This window comes from Erithacus rubecula (genome assembly GCF_903797595.1).
Source record: "Erithacus rubecula genome assembly, chromosome: 18".
Taxonomy (NCBI): domain Eukaryota; kingdom Metazoa; phylum Chordata; class Aves; order Passeriformes; family Muscicapidae; genus Erithacus; species Erithacus rubecula.
Window position 1 is genome coordinate 1,659,570 of NC_136670.1, and position 23,820 is coordinate 1,683,389.

The 23,820-nt window shown below is 55.1% G+C and overlaps 1 protein-coding gene across 2 annotated transcripts; it reads left to right on the plus strand.

Moving 5' to 3' along the window:
- The first annotated feature begins 1,218 nt into the window (after positions 1–1,218).
- L3MBTL1 (L3MBTL histone methyl-lysine binding protein 1) lies at positions 1,219–21,184 on the plus strand. Of its 2 annotated transcripts, none has more exons than XM_079321997.1 (22): positions 1,219–1,368; positions 1,594–1,756; positions 3,803–4,026; positions 4,625–4,769; positions 4,904–5,042; positions 5,703–5,826; positions 6,427–6,514; positions 8,518–8,609; positions 9,197–9,301; positions 10,030–10,165; positions 10,640–10,740; positions 11,750–11,901; positions 11,984–12,060; positions 12,445–12,530; positions 13,094–13,204; positions 13,447–13,561; positions 13,818–13,917; positions 14,814–15,011; positions 15,260–15,306; positions 15,980–16,137; positions 16,762–16,824; positions 17,751–21,184. In XM_079321997.1, the coding sequence occupies exons 2-22, from the start codon at positions 1,621–1,623 to the stop codon at positions 17,883–17,885; spliced, it is 2,532 nt and encodes an 843-aa protein (XP_079178123.1). In that variant the 5' UTR covers positions 1,219–1,368; positions 1,594–1,620; the 3' UTR covers positions 17,886–21,184. The 2 variants fall into 2 exon arrangements, with proteins under 2 accessions (XP_079178123.1, XP_079178124.1); XM_079321998.1 differs by having other exon boundaries at positions 10,649–10,740.
- The last annotated feature ends 2,636 nt before the right edge of the window (positions 21,185–23,820 follow it).

Below are 23,820 nucleotides of genomic sequence, written 5' to 3' on the forward strand. Positions count from 1 at the left end.
ATCTGGAGGTTAAGGCCTAAATCTCAGTTGTTTAGCTTTTCCAATTGGAAGACCAGCAGATGGATTCTGTTCACCTTGAACTCACAGGAGAACCAGTGTCCACAGCCTCAGCCTAGCCCCACAAGGATTTGCAGAGTGAACCACAATCACAGAATATCTCAAGCTGGAAGGGACAATAAGGGCCATCAAGTCCAACTCCCTGCTCTTGGCACCCAAAATTAAAACATAATGTTGACTTGGCATGTCCTGTGCAAATATTTGCTTTTGTGTTCACATCAGAGACTGTGAAAAACTCAGGTGGAGCATCACAAGCCTGAGCACTGGATGTAGTTATTTGTTCTCCCTTCTAGGCATTTCCAGTCCCAAGTTCTGTTTGAATTTTTAAAAAAGGCAAAAGTTCCCACAAAATGAGGAGTTCTCCTTGAAGTATTTGACCCAATGATGAATCAAGGATTGACTGGATTGAAGTGCCAAAAAAAAGCAGATAGATTCCTACTGGCTATTAGGAGGCACTGAAACAGGTTGGCTGCTTAATTCATTTTGGCTTTCACTTGGAGTCTGGTGTCCAGATTAGTTTCTCAGTTCCTTCAGTTGTCCTGACACTTTACAGTGCTCTTCTGCACCTGGAGAGCCTGAAAGGTCTGTGCTGTTTGCCAGCTGAGAATCAGGTGTTTCTGGTCACAAACCTGACAGAACTGGGAGAAGTAGATCTTCCCTTCAACGTGATCACACCATCCCACTCTGATTGTAACACCTTTATTTGAATGTCTCAGGTTTTAAAATTCCAGACTTTGTCCTTTGTAGCCCAATTCTTAGCTAGTTATGCTTCACTGAAATGAGTATCCTGTTTTCCACATGGATGTGCTCCATTTCAAATTCAAATTGCATCAAAGGGGGCCCAGACATGAGTGTGGTCCTCTCTGTAGCCCTGCCTCCATCCTGGCAGCAGGTGCTTTGGAGAGGGTGCTGCTGCAATGAGGAGCTCCTGGGCCCATGGGTGGGGGGCTGGTCACAGCCAGGCAGGGCCAGTCATGCCCTTGGGGCCCTGACCCTTTGCTTCCTCCTTGAGATTCATGGCTAGACAGGTCGAGCATCAGAGTCCCATGAGAAACTCAGGAAGGGTACAGGGGACACCAAGTTCCCCCCACCCACACCCCCAGTAACTCCTGACACTTGTGAAATTCTCTCTTGCAGCCAGATAAAAGATCCAACAGAACTGGAAGGGGACCTGCAAGGGGCTCTGCCTGCTCCAGGGTGGGATTTGGCAGCCCTCAGCCACAGTCTCTCAGAGCATTGTAGGCCCCTGTGGGAGCCAAAAGCAGCTTGTGGTGGACCTGTCAAACTTGTACCGTCTTATGGTGGTGCCAGGTGAGAAAAAACACTCAATATTTCAGACTCTAAGCTGGGATCTCACAACAGGGGCTTTCATGGATCATGTTGATGGCAGCTGTGAGCTTTGTGTGGGTTCAGTGGACCTTTAATACATCCAGCAGGGGTTTCTGCTGGGAGAGACCATCCTGTGCAGACACTTTCTTGCTCCTTTGTTGTATTTATACTGATAGCCAACTTGATTTCTTGCCTGCTGCCCTGCAGGGCCTCGCTTTGTGTCCAGGCAAGGTGATGGACAGCAGGGGGGAGATGGAAGTGGTGAGGAGCACCAAGGGCAGTGCTGCAGGGGAGGTCAGTGTCCACGTGGTCAGCACCGAGAGCACTGTGCAGAGCACCCACCTGCCCACCACTGCCTTCATCATCCCAGGTATGTGGAGCAGTCCCCTCAGCTGCTGCCTCCCCAGCCCTGATAGCCCACACTCCTTGTGGAGTACTCCTCCCAAACCTGTGAGGCAAAGCCAAGCTGCTGTTGCCATCTTGGAGGTTCACTGTGGCTGTCCCCCATCACTTGGGCTGTCTGTATTCAATGGATCCTTCATGAGCTTTAAACAAGCTCTGATGCAAGGAGCCCTGAGCCAGGGCAGCACAGTGTGCTGGGTGCCTGCTCTGCAGGGCTGCTGCATAAGCATGGAGTCCCAGAACAGCTCAAGCTGGAGGGGATCCATAAGGGAGTCCAAAACCCTGCTCCTGGAAGGACCACCTAAAGTTAAACCATAGGGACTGAGTGTTGTCCAGACACTCCTGAAGTTGGTGCTGTGAGCCCTTCCCTGGGGAGCCTGCTGCAGGCACTGAGCAGCCTCTGGCTGAGGAGCCTTTTCCTAATGTCCCAGCTGAGCTCCCCCTGAGGCAGCTTTGTTCCATCTCCTGGGCTCCCGTGGCTGGTCCCAGAAGGGGGAGATCAGCACCTGCCCCCCTGGAGGAGGGTGCAGAAGCAATGGGGTCACCCCTCACCTTCTCCTGCCAGCTGAACGGGCCAAGTGGCCTCAGCTGCTCCTCCCAAGTCCTGCCCTTGGGAGCTTTCACCATCCTGGTTCCCTGCTCTGGCCACAGCTGCAGCCCTCAGATGTCCTTTGTGTGCTGAGGGGCCCAAACTGTCCCCAGGACTGGAGGTGAGGCTGCCCCAGAGCAGGACTGTCCCCCCTGATGTCCTGTGGGGCAGGGCTGGTCTGTGGGGCTGCCAGGGCACTGCTGGCTGCTGTTCCACTTGTCCTCAGCCCAAAGCCCCTGAGCTCCTTCCCCAGGATAAATCTCCAACCTTGTTCCCCAAGTCATACATTTTTCAGGATTGTCCCATCCCAGGAGCAGAATCCAGTTATTACTCTTGTTTCATTCACACAGTAATTGGATTGCCCAGATCTCTGGTCTATCTAGATCTCTGGGTAAGTCCTCTCTACCCTCAAGGTTGTCCACAGCTCCTCCTGATGTAATGTCATTGATAAACTTACTTAATAGGCATTAAATTCCTGCATCAGATAATTTATAAAAAATTAAGGAGCACTGGCCATAAACCCTGAGAATCCCACTGGTAATGGCCCCAGCCTGATGTGCCCCCAGTTCCTGTAAGGCTTCAAGCCCAACTGTAGGAGACCCATCATCCAGGTTTTCACCTGATATACAATGGACTGGATGAGCTGTGCACTGGACACTTTGTCCAGAAGGATATTGTGAGAGGCAGTATCAAAGCTTTGCTGAAATCCTAGAAACCCACATCTATTGGCTGTGCTTGGTCAGCTTGGTGGGGTGACCTTTCCACAAAGGGAAATTCAGTTGGTTAACCAGGACTTCCCCTTGTGAGCTTGTGTGGCTGTGACTGACTGTGTTGTCTTTCAGTGTTTTTCTGTAACTCCAGAATAACTTTCTCCATCATTTTACCAAGCACTACAGTGAGCCTGACAGGGTCGTCCTTCTTACCCTTCTTGAAAATTGGGAACCATTTTGAGTGCAGCTGACCAGTGTCTTTCAGGAGGTGTTTGAGCAAAGCATGGCTGTGTGTTAGGTGAGGTCAGGGATGTCCTCTAGGAGCAGGTCTCCCAGTTTTTCCTGGTGCCTCAGTTCTCACTGCAGAGATGCCCTAGGTTGCACAGTGTGTTCCTTTGAAACGTTACTAAACTGGAAGTTGCAGTCCAGGAGCAAACTCCTGTCATGTCAGGGCACCCAGGGCACAGAAACAGTCTGGGATCAGGCTGAAGTAGAAACCCTTGAATGTGGATAGTGCTGGTGCCACCCCCCCAGCATGAGCCATTACTGGCTGCAGACTTTTTGTGTCACTCTCCTTGTCCTTTGGCCCACAGCAGAGCCCTCACCTGGGAGACCATGTCCTCTGGGATCCTGGGCTGCCTTTGAGCCTTGTTTGCACCAGTGAAGTGTTCTGTGTATGCCTCTGGTTGTTTGTCTCCTTTCTTCTGTTCTCAAGCAAGCGCCACTGCCATCAACCTTCCCACGAGCACCTTAGAAATCCAGCGATTCCCCCGGGAGCCCCAGAGAAGCACAGGGGCTGAGAGGCCAGACAGGGGAGCAGGGAATGAGCCCATCACAGCTGCTGTCATTCCCCAGATCAGCGGGGTGCAGACCTGCAGCACAGTCCGTGTGCTGGAGTGGAAAGATGGGGTGGCAACTTTGCCTGGAAGTAACCTGCGGGTAAGTGCAGCCCTGGGCCACTGGGTTCGACCCCTCTGCCTCTCCCCACAGCTGCTTGTGCTTGTAAATCCCCCAGCCTGTGCCAGAAAGGGAGCACCAGGATGTGCCATGGCCAACTCAGCTGCTCCAGCTCTCTTCCTGTGCTATCCCTATGACCCTGCCATCCTAGGAGCTCAGCACAGAGCTCACAGAGGTGCCTGAGGGGCTGCAGCAGCTCTGGGACTGTGCTGAGGACTTGGCTCTGCTCAAGCTGCTGCCCTCACTCTGGGAGCAGTGGCCTTGTACTCATGCAGCAGCAGTGCCTCAGGGCTGCCCTCAGTGCATGACAGCTTGCAGAAAATGCACCCATTTCTCAGCTGCTGCTCAGTCTCAGGACACCTCATCCTCCAGCCATCCACCTGCCAGCTACAGCTGGTGCTGGCATCACCTGAGTGCAGGGCAGCTTCACATGGCCTGCAGTGCAGTGCTCACCTCTGTCCTCAGAAGAGTTATCCTCTTGTCAGACACACTGATGAACCAAACCCTCCTTTTCAGACCCACCACCCAGTTAGACATCTGTTGTCCTTAACTTTTTCCTTCTTTTTGTTCAATGACACAGTTCCGGATTAATGAGTACGGGACGCTGAAAGTGGTGAGTGCTGATAAGATGCCTCCTATGGAAGCTGTAAAGGAGGCTCACACAGAGAAAGATGGGGACTCCGAGGTGGCACCCCCCAGCAGAGACAATCCTACTGTGGCTCAGGGTAAGGGCACCGGGGTGGCACTGGTGGGGTGGGTACCACCATGCAGCAGGTGCTGTTGGTGTCTGGTGGGTGAGCAAACGGCTGCTGTGTGTGTGCTGTCCCTCCTGTGCCTCAGTGCTGCTCTCTCTGTGCAGACGTGGCGGAGCAGCCCACGCTGCCGGCGGCAGAAGGGCTGTGCCACTGCGACACCTGCGGCCGCAGACACGTGTGGGACGGGGCTCGCGAAGGCAGGGGCTTCTGCAGCGAGCACTGCCACCAGCAGTTCAAGGAGAGGTAAAGGAAAGGGGTCTGTGCCCTGCAGAGCCAGATCCATCCCTCTGCCCTCCCTCCCCGCCCTGCTCCCCACGCTCCAGCCAGGGCTCTGAGCTCAGTGCCTCTGGCAGTGCTGGGGGTCCTGCGTGTTCCACTCCTTCCTGGAGGCAGGCTGGGGGCAGGAAAACTTCCCCATGGAGCAGCAGGAAGCAGGGGAGCCAGATTTCCTCCTGCTCAATTTGTGATCTAGATATGATATATAAACATGTGTCTGCAAGGGGTTGCTGCAGTGGGGGCTGCCAGGCTGAGCAGGAGTGGAAGGCCACAGGTCACAGGGACATTTCTAGCTCTACTCCTGACCTTCAGGTCTGTCTGACTCTCAGGACTTGTTTTCCAGCATCTCTGGTGCAACTTAGAGCCCTGCTACTAAACTAGATCCCTTTTGATCCATCCCTGGGTTCAGGTTTCTGACACACAAGTGTGTGAGGGTGACGCTGGCCTGTCCCTGGCTCTAACTCTTGGCAGCTTGTGTGCTTACATCCATCTGGAGGGGTGGGGGCATGTGTAGGAAATGGGGGGACAGCAATTGTTCAGCAGCCCCTCTCTTGCTGACAACCCAGGCAGTGCTGTGCTGCACTGGCTGCAGTGCTTGGCCCTTCTTCCCTCCCTTTCTCTGTGCAGGTCTGTCATTGTGGAAAACTCTGCCAGCAGCACCAATGCCACTGAAATCCTCAAGCCTGTGAAGAAACGAAAGAGGAAGGACTATCAGAGCCCCTCAGAGGAAGAATATGAATCTGAGCAAATGGTAGGACAAAGACAGGGAGGGGGTGTGTGCAGCCAATGTCCTGGGGCTGGGAGCCAGCCCTGTGTGCACAGCTCTCATCCTGCTGCTCAGGGCTCTGTCAGCTGCAGCTCAAAAGGGTAACAGGTTGGCTAAGATGCCAAAAAGACTTGAATGTGTGGAGATGAGGGCTCCTAGCACTGTTTGGCATGTGGAGCACTGAGGTCTGGGCAGTGCCAGACTGTCCAGGCTGGGTTATAGGTACTGAGCACTCTCAGCTACTCTCTTGAGTCTGGGCCAAAGTAAGAGCTGAAGGAGGAGAGTGTCTGTCTGTATGCTGGGTGTCCTGGGGTAGGGAGAGACTTTGACAAAGCAAGGAAGCTCTGCTTGCTAGCCCTGACTGTAGCAGGTCCGGTCCAGGTGTGATTGCTACCAGTCTGCACTGAAGTCCCTGCAAGCTCCCATCATCAGATTCCCTGGCAGCCCATTTCTGGGCCAGGCATTGGTCAAACCATTCACCTCGTGGATGTGCACTATGGCCCTGGGCACCAGTGTGAGGGAGCAACACACAGCCAAAAACCTCTGTGTGCACCTGAGATGTGTTTTGTCTGCTCTCATGTCTAGGAGGAAAAGCAGGAAGAGAGGAAAAGCTCTGTGGAAGACTCTGCCATGAGCAATCTGGAGGCTGAGGCGTGGAATGGGAGCCAGCACGGTACGGAGGGCGGGGTGGGGCTGGGGTGAGCACTCCTGCTGGGGCTGGGGGTCCCACTGCAGGCTTGAACCCTTGTGGTGCACTGCAATGTGCTGGTTCATGGTCCTGAAGGCCTGTGAGCTCCTCTGCTTGCTTGATCCTGCTCTCTCTGTCCTTTCCGTTTCTCTCCTTTCCTCTCTTTCTCTCCATGGGAAGGGGGCACCCCTACCCACACTGGCCTGTGCTGCACAGAGCTTCCTGTCCCTCCCCTCAGGAGCTCAGCTTGTCACTGGCTCGTGGACACTGTGTTTGCTCCCAGGGACACTGTCCTGAGCAAGAACAGGGCTGCACCATGCCTGACTGTGCCCTGCTTTGGGATGGGCTCATGGGGAACCTCCCTCGTGGCATCAGGAGCTCACAAGTGTGGGAGCTGCTCGTGTAGGTGCAGTGCCTCTGAAGCTGTGTGATTTGGAGTTGTCTCATCCCCTGGGGATGTGTTCTGGGACTGTACCAGAGATCTCAAAAGCAGAGCTGTTGACATGGAGGGAAAGGACACAAGCTGAGGGATGCAGTGGTTGCTTGGTTGGTTTTTTCCCTGCAGTGTCAAGGAAAACTTTGGGAAACACTGAAAATAAACATGTATGGGAAACCTTTTGTCTTTGAGTACTGAAAGTTTTACTCAAAATAATTTTAAAATTAAATTGTAGTGACTTCATACTCCTCTCCATAGTGCAGGGACAGTGGCAGGATTCAGGTGTTATTAACCCCTGATGTTACACTGAGTTAAAAAGGAATCTCAGATCTCATACCTGCTTCTTACTGAGCCCTGAGCATGTAACCTTCCCTGCTGCATACAAGTAAGCAGTGATGAGCTTTGTTACTTCAGCATTTTATTTTCTCTTATTTTAGAAGTACTTCAGCAAACAAAACACACATCTGGATGCCTCAATGCAGCAGTCAGTCTATGCTCTGACTCTTGGTGTATTTGTCACTCCCCAGAAGTACAGAGCTTGTACTCACTGATTCCCCAGTCATGCCTGGCACTTTTTCTATGTCCTAATGAATAGTAGAAGTGTTTTTCACTCTGAAGTGTCAGCAAAGCAAGATTAGTCACCTTGCCCACCGAAGTTCAGCTTTAATTTCTTCCCTAAGTTTCTGGTTTTTTCCATCTCCTCCTAAGCCTAAAGGAGGAAGCAGTTGGTCCATTTTTCCCCTGAATTTATGGCCTGACCTACCTGAGGCTGTCTGCCATGGCTGACCTGTAGCTGGGAATTCCTCAGCACTGGAATAGGCACAGCACCCCTGGAGTCCCTTCAGCTGCTGCAAATTAGGGAGATAAAGAAGCTGGAGAACTAGAGACTTGGGTTGTGTCTCATAGGTCTTGGGCAAGGCCTTTATGGCCCTGTCAAAGGCATGAAGGGTCACTTCCCTGCCTATGAAGAGACAATGCTGTCTTTTTTGCTATATGGGCAAATACATGTCTAGGGCATCAGGGTGACCTTGCTGTGCCACAGGGGCTCAGGTGGCTGTCTCAGACCGGAGGATGGCAGAGCTGGGATGAACCTGCTGCTGCTTTGACTATCTAGGAGCCCCTTGCAGTTGAGAATGATTCCCAGAGCTCTGCATGGATCCTGCTGGCTGCCCCAAATCCATCCTGTGTGGACATAGCAGATGTTCAGGCTGGAGGAGGGTCTGATGGCTCATCCCTCACTCTCCCTGGAATCCCAGACTGGTTGGAAGGGACCTTAAAGCCCCTCTGGTTCCACCCCCTGTCATGGGCAGGGACACCTTCCATTATCCCAGGTGCCTTACTAGGACATGGTTCAGGACATTTGGGTTGTGGGGGCTCCTGGCTCTGCCCCTTGTTGTGCAGCCAGCCAGGTTTGCTGGAGAAGGGGCTCTGGTAGGATGGTGCTGAGCTTTGCAGGGATGCAGGGCCCTGTGAGAGCAGGAGAGCCCCGAGGCAGTGGGGCAGGGCTGGAGAGCCCCTCAGCAGCGTTTGTGTGCGTTTGTGCTGCGCTCAGGTGCCAGTGAGGAGAAGAAAGAAGGCTGGTCTTGGGCGTCCTACCTGGAGGAGCAGAAAGCTGTCGCTGCCCCTTTAGATCTCTTCCAGGATGTGAGTTGGGATTTTCCTGTCTTTTTCCCTCTTTCATCTTCTCTTTTCTTTCCCTTTTTTCCCCCCACCCCTCCTCCTTCTCCTCTCTTCCTTGCTTCCTGGTTTTGTGGGATTTCTAGCAACAGCCAAACTCCTGTTATCAGCTGGAAGTGATTAGGCAGCCTCCAGTTTTGATTTGCCTGGAGTCCCACACCCCAGCAGGATGCTGGCCCCCAAACACCCCAGCTTTGTCTAGGACACTGCTGTGACTCTGGCAGGGTGCTGGAGCCTTTTCAGCCCTTCCTGGAAGCCAGGTGGACTCTCCTGAGGCTGTGCTGCAAACAAGTCTGGCCTTTCCCCTGCTCCCCTAGCTGCAGCTTTTACCCCAGGGACAGCCTGCCCTGTCAATAGCAAGAGATATAAATCCATAGGAGGTGAAACACATTTTTTCCTATGGAAAAAAACTTAAAATTTGGATGACAACATAACCTGTGTCCCACAATCTCTTGGTCCCAGCAGCTCCCATTGCCTGGTGGTTGCTTCCCTGGTGGGCTCTAGACCCAGCTTCCTGTGTTGGTTTTACATTGTAATTTAATTTTTGTTTCCAGTACCAAGTAGCTTCCCAGCACAAGAATGGCTTTAAAGTGGGGATGAAGCTGGAGGGGATTGACCCGCAGCACCCATCCATGTACTTCATCCTGACAGTGGCTGAGGTAAGGAGCCTCCAGTGCCTGTGTTCCTTGGTTCCTCCTGCCTCTGGGGCAGGGGAGGTGCTGCCAGCTGGCCCCTGCAGGAGACAGGAGATGAGCTGCTGCTGCAGCATGTCAGGCATACAAGCAGGGAGTTCCCTGCCAGCCTGCAGGGACAGGACACAGCAGTGTGCAGCTGGGTTGGTCTCTCTGTCACACTGGCACAGCACGGGGCGGGGAGGGATTGTGGTGGTGACAACAGCTTATGTCCCTAGGGCAGGTCTGAGCCCTTGAGATGCAGGGTGTAGAGGCATCCCACTGCTCTTCCTTGTGTCCATGCAGATCCACTTTCCACTCAGCCACGTGGCAGCCAGACCAGCCTTGCCTCACAGAGCTCCCCAGGCAGCCAGTGGGGCATTTAGCCAAAATCTCTACACCACCAGATTCCTGGGCTGCAGAACAAGGAGTCTTTACACTTGCTGTAACCAGCAAGGTGCTCCACTGTGGAATTTAATACACCAGACTGAACATCCCTTCTTTGGGCTGGCTTGTGGTGGCTTTACCTGGCTCCATGCTGGACACCCTTTGGAACTGGTTTGTGCCTCCCAGTTTGGGCACTTGTCTGTGACTGACTTTTGGCTTCCCAGAGTGATCCATGCTGAGCTGGTGTATGGGAGGGGAGGGGGTGGTGCTCAGCCAGGGACAGCAGCAGGTCTCCATGGCCCTTTCCTCTCCCCCCTCCCTGCTGGCAGGTGTGTGGTTACCGGATGCGTCTCCACTTCGATGGCTACTCTGAGTGCCACGACTTCTGGCTGAATGCTGACTCCCCTGACATCCACCCTGCTGGCTGGTTTGAGGAGACAGGGCACAAACTCCAGCCCCCCAAAGGTAAGGAGTTAATTCATCTCTGCTGGTGGGTCCTGCTGAAGGAGGGTGATGAAGAGTGGGCCAAATGTAAAGCTTGAGGTGGGGACAGGGTGACCCCATGGGGCCTGGGGGAATTGCTGCTGTACTTAGGAAGTTCCACAGGACAACATTTCAGGCACCCATCTCTGCTTGCTCACATTTTGGGGCAAAGCTCTGTTGCTCTGAACCTCCCAGTGCCACCAGCTGTGCCCCAGGGCAGGTAGGACCAGAGGAGGAGCTGTACTCTGGATTTCCATTCCAGGGCTCATGTTTCCTAACACCCCTTCAAAACCATCATCATCCCTCAGCCATGGGCTTTGGGCATCCCAGGACTGCTGCAGATCCTGTCTGCCCACAGCAGGATATGCTGGCAGGGTGACAGTGGGTCAAAGATGGCCAGGCTCACTCTCACATCCTCCTGGTTGTGAACTCACTGCTCTCATTTCTCTTCCTGAGGGGTTGTAGGTTATAAGGAAGAAGAATTCAGCTGGACAAACTACCTGAAGTTAACAAAGGCTCAGGCAGCTCCTAAGCACCTCTTCATGGTCCGAAACACTGTGAGTAGCAGCATCTCCTTCCTGCCAGAGCCTGCAGGTTCAGGTGTGACTCCCCCTCCAGTTGAGCAAAATGCTTCCATCAGCACTGAGTTTTGCTTTGTCCATCCCACACCCCTCAAGCCCACAGTGCTCAAGAGCCAAGAGGCTCTTGCTGCTCAGGATCTATAGGTTGGACACTCATTTGATATGCCCAGAATTGGTGTTGGTCTGATTCTGTTTCATCCAGGTCAATCTCACAGATAATTAAATCTCTCATACAAGTACTGGTGAGGAGAAGTAACTTCTACTCTCAACAATTATGTGACTAAAAATACATCACTTAATATTTCTTAAGTACAATTCATTTGTCTCTGTTTTGTGTCTTTGCTGTTTCTGTTTCTGGTTATTTTTTTTACATGGAAGCTTTGGAATGGAAAGTGGGAATATAGGAGAATGAAAATTCTGATCATTCCTTTGTCAGCTGCAGAGGAAACTCACCCTACTGGCAAATCAGCCTCTCCAAGTTATTTATTGTGTCTAAACCCTGCTGTTCGTTGCTGCAAGAACACCACCAGTGTGTGTGATGCAGTGTTTTGCACACATCCTGGATCCAAGAAATAAAGGCAAGGAAGGGAGAAGGGCCCCATCCCAGCTCCTCCTGCCATGCCTGAGGCATTGGTTGCTGCTGTGACCACAAACAAATGTTTTGGGACAAAATCGGAACTAGTGTCTGTTGGAGGTTTTTCTTTTCTCTTGGAATTTACTGCTTACAGAAGATCCTGAGGGTCTGAAGATCACTTTTCCTCTTTCTTTGTGTGGCCCAGCTGAGTCACTTACCCTCTTCCTCTTTCCTTGCACGGCAGCACCCTGCCCATCTGGGAGCCTGAGTGGTCCCAGGCCTGTCTGGAGGCCAGACAGAGTCTGGTTTTGGGAGGGTTTGGGCAGGTGCCTCCTTGCAGCAGGCATAGGAAGTGGTAAGGGAGGAGCTGGGGCTGCAGCTCTGACAGAGCCCTGCCCTCTCTCCTGCCAGCACGAGGCTTCCCCAGGCTTCAAGGTGGGCATGAAGCTGGAGGCCGTGGACCGCATGAACCCTTCCCTGATCTGCGTGGCCACGGTGACCGACGTGGTGGACAATCGCTTCCTGGTGCACTTCGACAACTGGGACGACACCTACGACTACTGGTAGGTGCAGGAGCTCTTGGGGGGCAGTGGTGGGCAGACAGCCACACAGGGCCCTGTGTGAGAGCTTGGGTATGTTTTCCAGGTGTGATCCCAGCAGTCCATACATCCACCCAGTTGGGTGGTGCCATGAGCACGGCAAACCTCTCACACCTCCTCAAGGTGAGTCAGCGATCAGCCAGGTGCAGCTTGGGAGTGCATCCCCTTTTGATCAGGCTTCAAGGCTGGTGTGGGGGTCCTGGGGACACAAACCTCCTGCCAAGGCTCCTGTACACATGTCTGGGTGCAACATGGTGCTTGTGTTGGGCCAAGTCTTCACTCAGAGGTATGAGCAAGACCTCAGATGTCTGTGCACACCCCACTGTTTCTGCTTCCTTGTGCTGTGGGTTTCATGGTCCATGAGAAAATAGCAGCACTTCTTGGTGTCTCTCTGGTTCCCCTGTGCCTGGCACACACTTGGTTGGCTCTCAAAGGCAGTGGGGCATTCAGGGATACTTTCTGACTTCCTGCAGGCATGTCTCAGCTTCTGTATCTTCCCCCTTCCAGATTATCCTGACCCAGACAACTTCACCTGGGAAAAATACTTGAAAGAAACTGGAGCATCTGCTGTCCCAGCTTGGGCCTTTAAAGTGGTGAGCATCACATCATCTGTTCCACCCCACCTGGGCAGGAATTTGGTTTTTCTTCATTGTCAGGTCTTTGCTTTTGTGACAAGTCCAGTGATGTTCTGTGTTCTCCTGCCACAAGAGGAGATCCTAAGCTTTGGACCTGCACTCAGAGTTCAGAAGTCAGGGCTGTCCTGGGTAAATAGCACTAAACTGGGAGAAATGAGGAGTATGACTGTGCCCTCAGCTAAAACAGGAGCTGAGTGATGGAAAATAATTTAGGTTTGCTTGATTAGTTTTTGTCTCAAACTGCACCACCAGGAGCTGTGTCCAGCCAAGTGTGGTTACAATATAGATCCCCAAAATGTGTCTCTTAGGGACCTTCTTCCCTGGGGCACATCTTGTTACAGTCAGATCAAATGCAGGGAGCCTGTTCCCACTTTCTCCTGTTGCCACTGTGAGCTGGGATGACTCTTCCCTGGCCAGGCAGGGCTGGGAGCTGGGCTTGAGGAGGACACAGTGCTGGGAAAGCTGCTGAGGGGGCAGGAGCCTGAGGCAGGGCCCTGCTCCCCCTGACTGGGCTCTTCCAGCGCCCACCCCACGGCTTCCTGGTCAACATGAAGCTGGAGGCAGTGGACAGGAGGACTCCTTCCTTCATCCGAGTGGCCAGTGTGGAGGATGTGGAAGATCACAGGATAAAGGTGGGTGCTGGAGCATCAGTGCTGAGCCTGTGTCCAGGCACTCTGCTGGCTTGCTGCTGCCCTTCCCAGCTCACTGGGAGTGTGCAAATGTGGGCAGGTCCCAGTGCCTGGCTCCAGGAGTGGAGAGCCTTGTGCTGCACCTTCAGCTCTACCCTGCTCCTTTCTCTCAACTTGGAGGGCTCCAGAGCTCCTCAGAGAGGTGTGCTGGCATTTGAAGGGTGACCCCTCTCTTGCTTCCCCAGGTCCATTTTGATGGCTGGAGCCACGTGTATGATTTCTGGATTGATGCGGATCATCCAGACATCCATCCCATGGGCTGGTGCTCAAAAACAGGACACCCATTGCAGCCTCCTCTCAGTAAGTGCTGCACCTGTGCCAGTTCCTCCCCACAGGGCACAAGCACACCAGACACCACTGTCACTGCCACCTGCCCGTGCACAGGAATGGGAGGGCAGATTCTGGCTGAGAATGGGCAGGAAGGAGACGCCACTCCATGGATTTGTCTGCTGGAAAAGCACTCGCTGTTTGGTGCAGGCAGGGATTCCAGAGGCCTGGCTCTGCCTGGGCTTGCAGCCATGACAGCCTTTCTCCTGTTCCTCTCCTCTGGCTGCAGGGCCAAAGGAACCAGCCTCCTCTGCCCATGGGGGCTGCCCAAGCCTGGGCTGCAAGAGCATCCCTCACTCCAAGAGCTCCAAGTACAGCTTTCACCACAGGTGAGTTCCCTGGCATGGCCTGGAGAGGCACAGGTCCCTGCCAGACTGGGCCAGCTCTTCCTCTGCTCCTCCTCACCTGTGATCCCCACCCGCATGCAGCCCTGCACTCAGCCCACACCTGGCTCTGCCCCCTGCACCCCAGGCCAGGCCTTGCGGCAGCACCAGGACCCAGCTGGAGGAACCCCTGTTTGCCTGTGCTGTGCCTGTGCTGCAGCCCCAGAGCTGACACTGGTGCTATGTGTGTTCACCTCCCATGGGCAGCTGTGGGCTATGGAGAGCACAGTGCAGATGCTGTGCACTCACACCAGCTGTGAGCACGCTGTTCCCCCCACCCCTCTGTCCCTGTCAAGCTTTGAGCTGAAGTCACAAGAAGGAGCAGTGCATGGTTCCAGCTCAGGCAGTCTTGAGGGACTTTTCCAGGGGAAGCCAAGCTGTGTCTAGTGCCAACCCCAGCACTAGGCTGGTGTCAGGAGGAGCTAGTATGGTGGAGTATCCATGAGGATGGGGAGGGCAGGTCCCATCCTCATGAGGACTGAGGATGAGCCTCCTGGGGGTTCCTCAGCTGGCCACGCTCCTGGCACACCCTCATTGCTCGCCCTGAGGCTGCGCTGGCTGCCTGTGGGGACAAGGGAAGATGGAGACTCTGGGAGCCCGATGAGCTGCTCCATCAGCACACTGGTGCCTTGCCCAGGGTTGCAGGGATGGCAGAGGGCCAGGGTTTGTACCTGGAGGGACTGACTGTGCCCTGCCCCTGCCCCAGCAGCCTGGCCTTGGGAATTTGCTCAGCACATCTTTCCTCTGCCATTCATGGCCAGGGGCCAAGAGTGGCCCTTCTGGCTCGTCCCCTGGTGCTGCTCCAAGCTGTGCCCAACTCTTGTGTCCCCTCTGTTCTCCAGGAAGTGCCCCACGCCAGGCTGCGACGGGTCAGGCCACGTGACGGGGAGGTTCACAGCCCATTACTGCCTCTCAGGGTGCCCGCTGGCAGAGAAGAACCAGGGCAGGCTGAAGGCCGACCTGTCTGACACCGAGGCCTCGGCTCGCAAGAGGAGCCCCATGGGTTTCCCCCAGCGGAAGAAATCACGGCACCACGGGAGGTAGGGGCATGGCGGGGAGGGGCATGGTGGGAGGGGAGGGCCCTGTGCCCCCTGCCCGCCCTGTCAGGGTCACCAGCCCACAGAGGCTCCTTGGCCTCCGTCCTGCAACCCCTGCCAGGCACCTCTCTTGCGTGGGCTCAGGCCCAAGGGGTCCCTGCTCCCACAGCTGGGGCCTTGCTCTGGGCACTGGGAGGAGGGTCTGGGGCCAGTCCCAGCCCAGCTGGACATCAGTCTTCCTGTCTCTTTAGAGGGAGACCTCCAAAGTACCGCAAGATGCAGCAGGAAGATTTCCAGAGTAAGTGCCATCCTCTGCCGTGGCGTCATTGCAGGGCAGGACTGGAGGAGCTGGGCTGGGTGGGGGTCTCTCTTGGCTCACACAGGTCCACCCCAGTGAGGGGCTTGTGGTCAGCTGCCAGAGAGAACCTGGGATAAGGGACATCCCTTCCTTGTGCCAGGGTTCACAAAGCTCCCTCGGTTTGGCTTTGTGGTATGGCTGGGAATCTTTGAGTGCTTTCTGGCATGGAATTAGGTTCCTCTCTACGGCAGTGTATTTTCTGTGGTACTTTGTCCTCTTCAGACAGGGATAATGAAAAACTGTGCCCCAAAATTTCAGTGTGGTTGTGAAGTGCCAAATGATTGCTGCCACACAGAAACTGATGCTGGGCATTTAGTTCTGATGCCTGACAGAAGCAGATGCCTGATATGTATCCAGCATCCCTTTCACCATGGGCTGTCCTGCCACCTACCCCACTGCTGGGAGTGAGTGGAAAATGAATAGTTAAAGGTCATGTGGACAAGACAAAGCCAAGCTTGTCTCAGCTTCTTTCCCCAGCATCTCTAGTCCCACCTAAGTGAGCACTTTGAGACACTGACACCCTGTTGTCCCAAGGGATAGCCACTAGCTCTTGCTACCTGCATGGGATGTTCTCGTCCTTTCCCTCATATCACATGTTGTGCTTTATCCCCAGCTATTTCTTCAGAGAACATGCACCAGTCACTCTTCATGTCCGCCCTGTCTGCCCACCCCGACCGCTCCCTGTCCCTGTGCTGGGAGCAGCACTGCAAGCTGCTGCCAGGGGTGGCTGGCATCACAGCAGCCACGGTGGCCAAGTGGACCATTGATGAGGTGAGGTGCTTTGTACAGCTCCATGCTGGCCCCTGATATGCTGGCGTGGCTGGGAGCGCCCTGCCTGGCTGTGCAGCACCGTGGCACATGCACTGGGCACTTCACATCCCTGGGCTAGCGAGGAGGGGTCTGCTGGACACCATGTCACCGTTGTTCACTTTCTTGGGCAGCCATGGTGACCCCTGTCACAGCCTGAGTAGATGGAGGAGCTCTGGCACCAGCCACAGCAGCCCCTGCTCTCAGGCCCTGGCACAGGCTGCCCAGGGCAGTGGGGGAGTCACCATCCCTGGAAGTGTTCAAGAGGTGTGTGGATGTGGCACCTGGGGACGTGGCTTAGTGGTGGCCTCGGCAGTGCTGCTCAGTGCTTGTCCTCGATGGTCTCAGAGGGCTCTGACAGCTTGAACGATCCCCTGATGTCTCCATTGCCCCCCTGGGTGCTCCTCTCAGGCCGCTGCCTGTGCCCAGGGCCAGGGCTGGCTCTGGCATGGCAGGGAAAAGAAGCTGCAGCCTCTGCCCAAAGAGCCCCGTGGCACCTTGCAGGGCTCCAAATGGGAGGATGTGGGCTCAGGGGGGTCTGCAGCCAGAAACATTGCTCTGTCTTGACACTTCTCTCTTTATTCCAAGGTTTTTAGCTTTGTGCACACTCTGACTGGTTGTGAGGACCAAGCCAAGCTCTTCAAGGATGAGGTGAGAAGGGCTGGAGGATGAGAGCAGGTGATCAAGGACAGCTGTGTGCCACCAGGGCCGGGAGGAATTGGCCAGTGGCCTTCCTGCAGTGGCTTGCTGCTGGATGCTGAGGGCACATGCAGCACCCGGCAGGGGTCGTGCCCTGCAGCCCCACTGCATGGCAGTGTGCAGCCGTCTGGCTGTGCCCATCCGGGGCAGGAGGGGAGCTGCTGACCCCCAGGGAGCTGTGCTGCCCTGTTCTCCCAGCACGGGGGACGGAGGGCCCCTCTGAGGGGATGTGACTGGGGACAGGAGGAGGTTGGTGCTGCAGCCTGAAGAGCACCATGGCCTCCTGAGGGGAGCTGCTCCTCCTCACCCTTTCATCCTTCCCCCTCTGCCCCTCTCACCAGCACAGCAGTCGGGTGGCACTGCTGCCTGTCAGGGTGGGTGTCTTTGGACCCCCTGTGGGCAGACGTGTGGGGGTGGCTCTGACACCCGGGGCTCATCCTGGGCACTCTGGGTACAGCCATTGTCACACCCTGTCCAGGAATGGCCCCCATTCTTCAAAGGTGCTCTGCAGGCAAAGCTGAACCGGGGCAGCATCCATAGGTGCTGGTCTCTGGAGCAGGGAATGGATGGCTGCTTGCCCAGAGCAGGCTGTGGTGCCTCTGTGCTATGCCTGTGGGGCTCCTGCACAGAATCCCAATCTGGTTGCTCTGTGGGCTCCTGGGATGGGCCCTGGAAGGGCTTCTCCCCCTGTGCCCTGTTCCTGGGCACGTGAGCTGCCTACTGGATGTTCCCTGGGACAGCGTGGGAGTGCTGTGGGTGGCCCCTGTCCTGCTGTCTGGGGTCACCTGTGGCTTCTGCCCCGGTGGTGCTGGTGCTGGCTGTCCCCAGGCATGCCAGCCCAGGTTGCAGTGAGTGCCTTTGTCCTGCTCTCTCCCCAGATGATCGATGGCGAGGCGTTCCTCTTGCTGACGCAGGCTGACATCGTCAAGATTATGAGTGTCAAGCTGGGCCCAGCACTGAAGATCTACAATGCCATCCTCATGTTCAAGAACGCTGATGACACCTTAAAGTGACTTCTCTTGGCCCAGCTGGGACCCTCCCTCATCACTGGTGCTGCCAAACTGTCTGGTCAGGACAGGGAATCCCCCAGCCAACTGCAGCTTGTCATGTTCTGCTTGTGTCCTCCTGGGTGCCACATCTCCACTCTGCCACCAGTCCATCTCCCATCCTCTTCCTTCCATGCTGCCCTTCTGCAGTGCTGGCCCCAGGCTGGCCCCAGGCCTTGGGGGTGCTTGCAGGGAAGGAGGGTGGACGTGGCACTGGTCCATCTTAGTGCCACAGATGCCCCCACATCCTGCTGTGCCTGCCCCAACTTGGGGTTGCTGGGGACTGGGGGAGCCCTGTGGAGGGGCTGACACCCACTGAGTCACCCAGGCAGGGGAAGGGACTGACTGCCTGCATCCATGCTCACACCCACTTCAAAGCTGCTCTTGCCTTTGCTCAGCAGCTGAGAGAGATTTGGGGTTTTTCCCTCTGTGTGATCCTCTGGGGGTATTTGTGCTTACACTGTTTCCAAGGGAAGTTCTTGAGGAGCTTCTGCTCATTTTGCCTTTTTCTCTGAATTCTTTTGACTTTCCCTTTTTAAGGCCAGTTGATGACTGCTTTGCCCCTGCACTGCACTGCAAACCAGTGGTCACCTCTTGCCCTTTCAGGAAGTCCTGGCTGTTGCTCTGCCCATGACCAGCACCTGTGCTTTATTTCTCTTTCCTGCAATGCAGCAGCCCCAGGGCAGGACCAGGCCTGGCTGGGTGCAGAAAAGGCTCCATTTCTTCTTGAGCTTTAGACTGTTTTGTCCAGAACTTCTCTGGGAGAAAGGATGCTTGGATAGCTTGTTCCCCTTGCAACTGTTAAAGACTCCTTTGCAAAGCAAGTTGGGCCCTCTTTGGTCCTTGTACTAGGAGCAAGGCCCTCTCTAGGGTGGAGACAGCTGCCAAGGACAAGAAGCATCCATTGCTCCAACAGGCAGACCCTCAGTTCCTTCTGAAGGCATTTCTGAGTTGGCTGAGTCGATTCTGCCAAGCTGCCTTCATCCCACTCTTTGCCCTCACAGGGCACCCAAGTTCTGTCTGAAGAGCAAGATCTTCTGCTGTCCCTGGATCTCTTACCTGCAGAGCTAGAAGAAATCCAGCACTTTGCTGGCTTGTTTCTATCCTTTTCAGAACATAGCACCTTTCCATCAGGGCCATAGGCAGATTGGGAATGCTCATGTAACATGGTCCCTTGTAATGGAGGAAGGACCAAAGGGCTGCAGAGCCAGAAAAGCCAACATTCCTGGGGGTTCTGGCAGAATCCCAGCAGCTTTTGATAGGCCCCTGTGCCTCCTGGCAGTTCCCACACTGCTCTCCACAATCTCTCACCCTGGTATCTGAATCCTCCCACATCTGCTGTGGGAGCTGTTGCAGCAGGGGGTGGCTGTGCCATGCTGGATGATGGCCACTTGCCCAGATGGCCACCTGCCATGGGGCTCTCCTTAGGCTGCAGCCAGTCCCAGCTCCACTTTCTTTCCCATTCCCAACAATGACGTTCTAGGAATTAAACTATTTCTCCCCTTTCCCAGTGCCCAATGACAGGGATGCAGAGATGTGAGCAAGAGCACCAGAAATGTGTCCTGGAGCAGAGTTGCCTTGGGAGCCACTGCCACATCTGGGTCAACCTCTTTGAGGCTTCCCATGGAAATGTAGCATTTTGACTCTGTTATTGAATATTTGGGGCCACGTTTGACCTTTTTTTGAAACGTCTGCTGCTCGCTCGTCACACAGGACTTGCAACTTGTCCATGTCTTTATTTTTTTGGGGTTTTTTTGTTTTGTTTTTTATCATTGCTTGGGTTTGATTTAGGCAGCTTTCCCTCTCCTTTTCTTTCTTATGTCCTTGCATTTCTTCAAGCACTGCAGTGTGGCCAGCTGTGGAGAGAGGGAGTGGGAAGGAGCAGATGTGTCCCTGGGTCCCAGAGTCACTCCCCAAGCCACCCTTCATCTGCAGGAAGTCGTGTGGAAGTTTGCCTCTTCAGCTGATAGAGTCTCTTTCTGGGCCACTGTGTGCTGGGGGACAAGAGGAGGAGCCCTGGCACCTTCAGCCCAGCCTGTGAGACTTTTCCGAGTGTGATCTGGAATGAAAAGGCTCCCTCACACTGGAGACAGCCCTTGAGCTTGCAAGGACCCAACTTCTGAAAGCTAAGTTCTCATCTGCTATATTGTCACATGTGAAGTTGTTCCTCCTGCTGAGGAAGGGACTGAGCACCATCCCAGGGTTCTGGGAGAGGAGCTGCTACCCAGGCATCAAATCTGAAACTGCTGTGAAGGAGGGAGAGCCTTGTGTCTCACAGGGCTGCCTGGCAGAGCAGAGCTGGTGAGGAGCTCAGAAGATCCTGCTGAAGGGGAAGATGAGCCATGAGCCGAGCCTGGCTGCCCCCAGGGCTGGCTACAACCAGCACCACCAGCTCTTGCTCTGCTGTTGGGTGCAGCCGAGCCCTGCTCTGCCTGGGCAGCAGCCACACAGGCAGAGGGGCATCCCTCACTGCCCTGGGCTCTCCTCACCTCCCTCTTCAAAACATGACCTGACCTGAGTGCCAGGGTGCTACCCCTCCTCTGGGAGTCTGTCTGCAGAGCTGGAGCCCAGGTCCCCCCTGGCTGTGAGCTCTGTGCCAGGAGCAGCTGTCAGGACTGGCAGGGGGATGGGAGATGGGTGGCTGTGCCACACCTGCTGGATTGAGCATCGCTTCCTCAGCCTCAGGCTGATGTACCTGTTGGGGTACAAAGCTGCTGAATTTGCCTGGGTGAGGGAGTTACAGGGTTTGTTGGTGGTCAAGGGCTACTTACTGTTAAAACTTATAACCTTCTGTGTCCTTTAAAACCAAACCCAAAGCATCGTGTACGTGTGGATGGGTGATTGTGGGAGTACCATGACGCCATTCCCCTGCTGTTGGTGTGTTGCTGTTTTAGGGTGGGGGTCTCTGGGGCTGTGGAGGCAGCAGACACCCATCCCAGGGTCTCGTGTGATGTGTCCTCTGTGAGCATTTGTCCCTGGTTGCCAGCAGGGAGCCCAAGAGAAGGAAGGTTTGCTGCACCCCTGGCCTTGGTAGGTCCTCCACCCCCACAGAGCATTGAGTGGGAGTCCCCCCTCAGGGACTGTCAAGGACAGCTGTAACCAAGGCAGAAGCACCAAAGTTTTCTGTCCTTCCCCTGTTGCCTGACCAGATTCCTCACAGGGTCATTCACTGCCACGTCACTAAGAAGCCAGACAGGACAGTGGGCTGGGTCTGGCCCACAGATTCCCCTCTGGGCATTTCTGTGACTGCAGCCAGCATTTCTAAGTCTATGGGGTGTCTTCTGGGGGGGGCTGGTCTGCAGCTGACTCTGGGTGTGTGGGAGCAGTTGGAGGCTCTTGGGAAACTGATTCCTCCTCCTTTTGGAAATGGGCAGCACTGGGACAATGAAGGTCAAGGTCTCCATTTCCATGAGAGCAGCCAGCCTGGAGCTCAGCAGGGAGGGCAGCCGTGCCTGTCCCAGCAGAGCACAGCTGCCCACCCTTGCCTTCCTCTGCTGCTTTCCATGGTGATCACAAGCACTTTTAGAGGAGAAAAGCACCCTCCAAATGGTCCAGGAGGGCTGGGGGCTTAGGGCAGCTGCTGCCTGTAGGGGCACATCTGGGCCCGTGGGTGCAATGAGGGTGTTGGAGGAAGGAGCCGGGAGAGGAGGGGAACCTCCTCATCCTCCAGGAGGTTCCTCATTCCTCATCTTCCAGGAGAGCTCCTGGATGAAGAGAGTGAAAGACAGGAGGGCTGCAGCTTGGCTCCCTTCTTCTGGCCCAGCCCTTGCCTCTGGGGTCTGAGGCTCGCTGGTCCTTGGAGGGGGGAATGGGGACCTTATTGTGGAGGGAGTGTGATTATGATAACAAAAGCTTTTTTGCACTTTCATTCATTTTGCACTCTTTCTTAATTTCTTTCTTTCTGTGTTTTTGATATTGGCGCCTCCTCTCTGTGTTTTCATAATGAAAATCTTTCTGTTGTAACCAGTGCAGCTATTCCAGAACTGTGTGTCCTGAATGTACAGAGATTTAAAGGCTCTATATATATAAATTTATACTGGTACAAAAGTAAATTTATATATATAGATGACGGTGTGGTGTGTTTTGTCAGTGTTTAAAATAATAAAAAAATGTGAGCAACAGAGGTCTGTGAAGCAGGAGTGGTCACTGTGCTGCAGGGCAGTGGGAGCAGCCACATTGTGATTGAGGTAGCAATGCAGTGTGGAAGCAGTGGGAGAGGTCAGTGCACTGGTCACTGCGTGGGAGCAGTGTGGCCAGCATGGTCAGTGTGCAGCAGGTGAGGTCAGTGGAGTGGTCAGTGCAGTGGTCAGTGCAGAGGTCAGTGCAGGGGTCAGTGCAGGGGTCAATGTAGTGGTCAGTGCAGTGGTCACTGCAGTGGTCAGTGCAGGGGTCAGTGCAGTGGTCAGTGCTGTGGTCAGTGCAGTGTTCAGTGCAGTGGTCAGTGCAGAGGTCAGTGCAGGGGTCAATGTAGTGGTCAGTGCAGGGGTCAGTGCAGTGGTCAGTGCAATGATCAGTGCAGTGGTCAGGGCAGTGTTCAGTGCAGAGGTCAGTGCAGGGGTCAGTGCAGGGGTCAATGTAGTGGTCAGTGCAGTGGTCAGTGCAGTGGTCAGTGCAGGGATCAATGTAGTGGTCAGTGCAGGGGTCAGTGCAGGGGTCAGTGCAGTGGTCAGTGCAGGGGTTAGTGCTGTGGTCAGTGCAGGGGTCAGTTCTGGGGTCAGTGCAGTGGTCAGTGAAAAGGTCAGTGTAGTGGTCAGTGCAGGGGTCAGTGCTGCGCTCAGTGCTGTGCTCAGTGCAGTGGTCAGTGCAGTGGCCAGTGAAATGATCAGTGCAGTGGTCAGTGCAGGGGGCAGTGCAGGGATCAATGTAGTGGTCAGTGCAGCGGTCAGTGCAGTGGTCAGTGCAGGGGGCAGTGCAGTGGTCTGTGCATTGGTCAGTGCAGTGGTCAGTGCAGGGGGCAGTGCAGTGCTCAGTGTAGTGGTCAGTGCAGCGGTCAGTGCAGGGGTCAGTGCAGCGGTCAGTGCAGGCGTCTGTGCAGTGGTCAGTGCAGTGGTCAGTGTAGTGGTCAGTGTAGTGGTCAGTGCAGCGGTCAGTGCAGGGGTCAGTGCAGGCGTCTGTGCAGTGGTCAGTGCAGTGGTCAGTGCAGTGGTCAGTGTAGTGGTCAGTGCAGGGGTCAGTGCAGTGGTCAGTGTAGTGGTCAGTGCAGCGGTCAGTGCAGTGGTCAGTGCAGGGATCAATGTAGTGGTCAGTGCAGCGGTCAGTGTAGTGGTCAGTGCTGTGGTCAGTGCAGGGGTCAGTGCAGGGGTCAGTGCAAGGGTCAGTGCAGCGGTCAGTGCAGCGGTCAGTGTAGTGGTCAGTGCAGGGGGCAGTGCAGGGGGCAGTGCAAGGGTCAGTGCAGGGGTCTGTGTAGTGGTCAGTGCAGCGGTCAGTGTAGCGGTCAGTGCAGTGGTCAGTGCAGTGGTCAGTGCAGGGGTCAGTGCAGTGGTCAGTGCAGGGGTCAGTGCAGGGGAGTTCTGGGGGCAGTGCAGTGGTCAGTGTAGTGGTCAGTGCAGGGGTCAGTGTAGTGGTCAGTGCAGGGGGCAGTGCAGGGGACAGTGCAATGGTCAGTGCAGTGGTCAGTGCAGTGGTCTGTGTAGTGGTCAGTGCAGCGGTCAGTGTAGCGGTCAGTGCAGTGGTCAGTGCAGTGGTCAGTGTAGTGGTCAGTGCAGGGGTCAGTGTAGTCGTCAGTGCAGTGGTCAGTGCAGTGGTCAGTGCCCCTGCCCCTCTGCGTGTTCCTGCGGGTTCCACCGTCCGGCCGCCCCGCGGCACCCCGAGTCAGCCGGGACCGGGACGGGGACAGTAGCCGGAATAGTGGCCGGGACAGGAGGCGGGACAGGAGGCGGGACAGGGTGGCGACAGGCGCGGT

Excerpts from the sequence above, each read along its gene's own strand:
- L3MBTL1 (XM_079321997.1), top strand. The coding sequence starts at position 1,621 with ATGGACAGCAGGGGGGAGATGGAAGTGGTGAGGAGCACCAAGGGCAGT. Across the intron at positions 10,166-10,639 it reads CAAACTCCAGCCCCCCAAAG|GGGTTGTAGGTTATAAGGAA; the intron begins GTAAGGAGTTAA and ends TCTCTTCCTGAG. Across the intron at positions 15,012-15,259 it reads AAATCACGGCACCACGGGAG|AGGGAGACCTCCAAAGTACC; the intron begins GTAGGGGCATGG and ends CTGTCTCTTTAG.